Below are 5,404 nucleotides of genomic sequence, written 5' to 3' on the forward strand. Positions count from 1 at the left end.
ACGGAGACGAACAAGTAGATGAACATAGACAAGACGAGGTTGGTGAGGAGAGGAGGAACAATACAAATACAATACAAATACAATAAAAAGGCAATAGAAAGAAAGCAGAAAGAGAACAGAAAGAAAGCAGAAAGAAGTAGGAAGAAAGTAGGAAGAAAGTAGGAAGAAAGTAGGAAGAAAGTAGGAAGAAAGTAAAAAAAAGAAAGTAACTAAGTAACTAGGTAAGCTACGAATTTTGCCCGGGCCAACTTGGTTGGGTGCCCAAGTGGCTCAACCAACTTAAGCACGCAACCAAGTTGGGCACCGGGCGGGAATCGAACCCAGGGCCTCGCAGGCGCAGAGTGTCAACTGCACCACCAGCAACCGGTTGTCCACTCTGCCACGAACTCCTCTCACCCAAACAGCGGACTCTGCGGCGACACAGTGTGGATACCAACGGTATTTAAAGGTATGCATTTGTCCTCGCAATCAACATTGCTTCTATAATTTGAAGGTTGTCCGCGGCTTGCATGTTACAGTGAATTGAACAAGTAAAAAACTCGCTTCTGCGTGTGAGCGATCATCGCTCACCGCACCATTGTGCACTTCGGTTAAACATTACTTTTTTAAAAGTAGGTACCTTCACCTCCACACGCGCACAGTACAGTACATGGCTGTGATTGCCATGTACTGTACCAAGGGTACTGTGTCAGGTGTTCGAGATCCGGATGTGAAACGTGTCCACGTCGAGAACACGCCCCCTGGGTACGTGCACTTACGACATATTTTTGCCGACATTTTGGCCCTCTCCCATGAATTCCCATTCTCTGTAATCTCCCACCATCCCTACTGTCCCTGGCATCTCCAATCTTTCCACGCTCTCCGCGCTCTCGCTCTCCGCGCTCTCCGCGCTCTCGCTCTCCGCGCTCTCCGCGCTCTCGCTCTCCGCGCTCTCCGCGCTCTCCGCGCTCTCCGCCGCTGCTGGGAGAGGAGCCTCGGTGCGCCGGTGCGTGTCTGCATTTTTTAAGTGTGAAAGGTGTTTCGGCCGGGAGTCTGGAGGTGGAGGTATGTTTATCGATTCTACATTCCGGGTGTGTTGCGCTCCCGATCCGGTTTCCAGCACGAGTTGGGCGGGTTGGGCGGGATGTGGGCGGTGCGGAACGTTAACTGGAGAAATTGGGGGTTAGGTTGTAGGGTATTGGAATCAATTTAATTGTGAGCGGTGACCATGATGTGGGGCTTGTGAGAAAGGTCATATGCGAAGCATGTTCTTCCGACGGAGTGAATTGAGGGACAAACTGGGGATGCTGGGCGCTGGAAATCATTGCATACTCGTCGACTGAGGAGATGGGAGGGAATGGGGACTGTATTGAAGCACTCGAGGATGTTTGCTCGCCACTTGCGGTTGGAAGGGGAAGGGGCGCGTGGACATTGGGGACATTGGGGGGTGTTCAATGAAATCGATGACAGCGTCACAGAGAGGTGGGAATGGGAGATCGGAAGGGGACTCTGCTGCGGCAACGGAGGTCGTATTAGGGAGAGAGCATGCGGAAGAGGGAGAACAGAGGGCCGCAGACGACGATGGTGTGAGAGATCGGAAGAGGAAGTCGGAAGGGGACTGTGCTGCGGCGACAGAGGGTGTATTAGGTAGAGAGCGGGGGTATTCAACGAAAGCGATGGCAGCGTAACTGAGAGGTGGGAAGGGGACTGTGCTGCGGCGACGGAGGGCGTATTAGGGAGAGAGCATGCGGAAGAGGGAGAACAGAGGGCCGTAGACGACGATGGTGTGAGTGCCGGACAATTGGCATGAGACGACGGCAGTAGGTAGGGGGTCAAGGAGGCAAAAGGGGTTGGTGGAGAACGGGCGCGGCACAAGGGGACGGCGCCGTCGAGAGCCAAAACGGGGGCGGGGTTAATGCGAGGTACGGGAGGCGTGTGACTGGCAAGAAACAAGTATCAAAACCGCAGATACCATTCGCCCGTCCGTACCACCCCAAAGGTTAAGTATGCCGCGCCGACAGCCGCCACTCTTCACGCAATCAGCACAACAGCCAGTTGTTATCGTGTGTCATTCTCGGTAACCTTTTGCTTCCGCCTCTGTGTTTCGCAATTTTCCGCGCTTGCAGACTCTACCCTTCTTCCTTTGCTGGCAAACCTTTTCGTGCGAACGAAACGTTTGAAACGTTTAACACCTCTATTCTTACCAATAAAGACTCTTACTACACTGTACCGTACATGTGAAATCTAAACCCAGTTCTTTAATATAACATTCACCTGCGTGTATAAAGAAGAAGAGAAAGAAGAAACACCAAACCGCATTTTCAGATCGCTCTTTCTTCTGCCTATATGTCTGCGTGTAAACCGTACCTCTGGCGTGCTTGACCCGGAAGGCCAAGATGGACGTCCTGGAACGTGAGCAAAACGTCTGGGTGCCAGTCCGTTGCCTGCACGGCAAAAAAAAGAAGAAACAGTGCCAGTGCGTCGTGTAAATAGGAAAGAAATACAAACAGAAAGAACGAAAAGCGCCGAAAAAACAAGCGGTGACTCGCGTTAGCAACAGCATCTCTCTCAAGCGCTGTTGCGGTAAGTCTCGCAGGCAAGGAGGCCGCCCATTTCACATATGCTCTTTGGTGCGGTCGCCGGGACACCAGTGCGAGACTTACCTTTCAAAAGAGAGGACTCGTATTCGTGAACCACGGCCCAAACAGAATGGAAGCCGAGGTTGAAGCGGTTGTGTCGGAGGTGTCTGTGCGGTCAGTGCGGTCGGTGCGGTGGGTTAAGGTGGATGTCGGGAAGGGAAAGGGAGGCGCACAGTCCGGTGCATCACGTGTGTTTGTTCTGTTGATGTACAGAGGTGCATTTGTCTGAGGGTGGAAGTGAGAGTCGACATTTATCGTAGGAGAGACAGACAGTGAGTGGATGATCTGACGTGCGCATGAGCGCATGAGCGCATGAGCGCATGAGCGCATGAGCGCATGAGCGCAGGCGAGATCGTGATTCAAGCATGATTTCTGCCTGGAAGGACCCTCGGTGCGTGTCTGCATTTGTCAGTAAGTGTGAAACGTGTTTTCAGCCGGACGTCTGGAGGCATGTTCATCGATTCCAGATTCCGGGTGTCTTCCGCTCCCGATCCCGGTTTCTAGGGTCCGAAACCCCTCGACAAATGACGTCACTGCGCGCCATACGGGACAGATCCAACCAATTAAATGCATACGATCGATTTGCATTCCGCCTCCCCTGATTCCACGCATTTCGCTGGTCCCGCTGCTTCCTGTCGCGGACTTCGGAACGCCACATTTTGGGCTGTGTACTACGGGGGAGGGTAAAAACGTGAGGATGTGGGGACGTGGAGACGTGGGAACGTGGGGACGTGGGAACGTGGGGACGTGGGAACGTGGGGACGTGGGAACGTGGGGACGTGGGAACGTGGGGACGTGGGGACGTCATCGCTAACGCCTCGGGCTGCTGTGCGTGCCGGGAAGCCGAGATGGCAGGCAGTAGGGAGCGTAGCGGGTGAGGGAGGTCTCGTGAGCAAGAGGCAGTGTGCAGGATGATGGATTTGGGGGGGGTGGGGGGGGGGGGGGGGGGGGGGGGAAGGGCGAAAGGCTTAGTTTTAGAGTATTTGGATTGCGTAATGTGTAAAAGGAATATGTTTAGCGAGAGGAGAGAGAAAAGTGTTTGTCGCTAAGACCCGTGCGCGTTTGAACTCGATCGAAACGGAGACGAACAAGTAGATGAACATAGACAAGACGAGGTTGGTGAGGAGAGGAGGAACAATACAAATACAATACAAATACAATAAAAAGGCAATAGAAAGAAAGCAGAAAGAGAACAGAAAGAAAGCAGAAAGAAGTAGGAAGAAAGCAGAAAGAAGTAGGAAGAAAGTAGGAAGAAAGTAGGAAGAAAGTAGGAAGAAAGTAGGAAGAAAGTAAAAAAAAGAAAGTAACTAAGTAACTAGGTAAGCTACGAATTTTGCCCGGGCCAACTTGGTTGGGTGCCCAAGTGGCTCAACCAACTTGGGCACGCAACCAAGTTGGGCACCGGGCGGGAATCGAACCCAGGGCCTCGCAGGCGCAGAGTGTCAACTGCACCACCAGCAACCGGTTGTCCACTCTGCCACGAACTCCTCTCACCCAAACAGCGGACTCTGCGGCGACACAGTGTGGATACCAACGGTATTTAAAGGTATGCATTTGTCCTCGCAATCAACATTGCTTCTATAATTTGAAGGTTGTCCGCGGCTTGCATGTTACAGTGAATTGAACAAGTAAAAAACTCGCTTCTGCGTGTGAGCGATCATCGCTCACCGCACCATTGTGCACTTCGGTTAAACATTACTTTTTTAAAAGTAGGTACCTTCACCTCCACACGCGCACAGTACAGTACATGGCTGTGATTGCCATGTACTGTACCAAGGGTACTGTGTCAGGTGTTCGAGATCCGGATGTGAAACGTGTCCACGTCGAGAACACGCCCCCTGGGTACGTGCACTTACGACATATTTTTGCCGACATTTTGGCCCTCTCCCATGAATTCCCATTCTCTGTAATCTCCCACCATCCCTACTGTCCCTGGCATCTCCAATCTTTCCACGCTCTCCGCGCTCTCGCTCTCCGCGCTCTCCGCGCTCTCGCTCTCCGCGCTCTCCGCGCTCTCGCTCTCCGCGCTCTCCGCGCTCTCCGCGCTCTCCGCCGCTGCTGGGAGAGGAGCCTCGGTGCGCCGGTGCGTGTCTGCATTTTTTAAGTGTGAAAGGTGTTTCGGCCGGGAGTCTGGAGGTGGAGGTATGTTTATCGATTCTACATTCCGGGTGTGTTGCGCTCCCGATCCGGTTTCCAGCACGAGTTGGGCGGGTTGGGCGGGATGTGGGCGGTGCGGAACGTTAACTGGAGAAATTGGGGGTTAGGTTGTAGGGTATTGGAATCAATTTAATTGTGAGCGGTGACCATGATGTGGGGCTTGTGAGAAAGGTCATATGCGAAGCATGTTCTTCCGACGGAGTGAATTGAGGGACAAACTGGGGATGCTGGGCGCTGGAAATCATTGCATACTCGTCGACTGAGGAGATGGGAGGGAATGGGGACTGTATTGAAGCACTCGAGGATGTTTGCTCGCCACTTGCGGTTGGAAGGGGAAGGGGCGCGTGGACATTGGGGACATTGGGGGGTGTTCAATGAAATCGATGACAGCGTCACAGAGAGGTGGGAATGGGAGATCGGAAGGGGACTCTGCTGCGGCAACGGAGGTCGTATTAGGGAGAGAGCATGCGGAAGAGGGAGAACAGAGGGCCGCAGACGACGATGGTGTGAGAGATCGGAAGAGGAAGTCGGAAGGGGACTGTGCTGCGGCGACAGAGGGTGTATTAGGTAGAGAGCGGGGGTATTCAACGAAAGCGATGGCAGCGTAACTGAGAGGTGGGAAGGGGACT

General features: G+C 53.3%; 3 protein-coding genes; 1 reads left to right on the forward strand and 2 right to left on the reverse strand.

Moving 5' to 3' along the window:
- Positions 1–195: 195 nt before the first annotated feature.
- CHC_T00000124001 (hypothetical protein) lies at positions 196–456 on the reverse strand. XM_005719010.1 is given in 2 exon segments: positions 196–279; positions 280–456. 1 exon segment carries the CDS (start codon positions 454–456, stop codon positions 280–282), a length of 177 nt encoding a protein of 58 aa, XP_005719067.1. The 3' UTR covers positions 196–279.
- Positions 457–1,442: 986 nt separating this feature from the next.
- Positions 1,443–2,216, forward strand: CHC_T00000125001 (hypothetical protein). XM_005719011.1 is given in 2 exon segments: positions 1,443–1,667; positions 1,668–2,216. 1 exon segment carries the CDS (start codon positions 1,443–1,445, stop codon positions 1,665–1,667), a length of 225 nt encoding a protein of 74 aa, XP_005719068.1. The 3' UTR covers positions 1,668–2,216.
- Positions 2,217–3,986: 1,770 nt separating this feature from the next.
- Positions 3,987–4,172, reverse strand: CHC_T00000126001 (hypothetical protein). Its single transcript, XM_005719012.1, has one exon. It carries the CDS (start codon positions 4,170–4,172, stop codon positions 3,987–3,989), a length of 186 nt encoding a protein of 61 aa, XP_005719069.1.
- Between the last annotated feature and the right edge of the window lie 1,232 nt (positions 4,173–5,404).

This window comes from Chondrus crispus, genomic scaffold (genome assembly GCF_000350225.1).
Source record: "Chondrus crispus Stackhouse genomic scaffold, scaffold_454, whole genome shotgun sequence".
In the NCBI taxonomy this organism is placed as follows: Eukaryota; Rhodophyta; class Florideophyceae; order Gigartinales; family Gigartinaceae; genus Chondrus; species Chondrus crispus.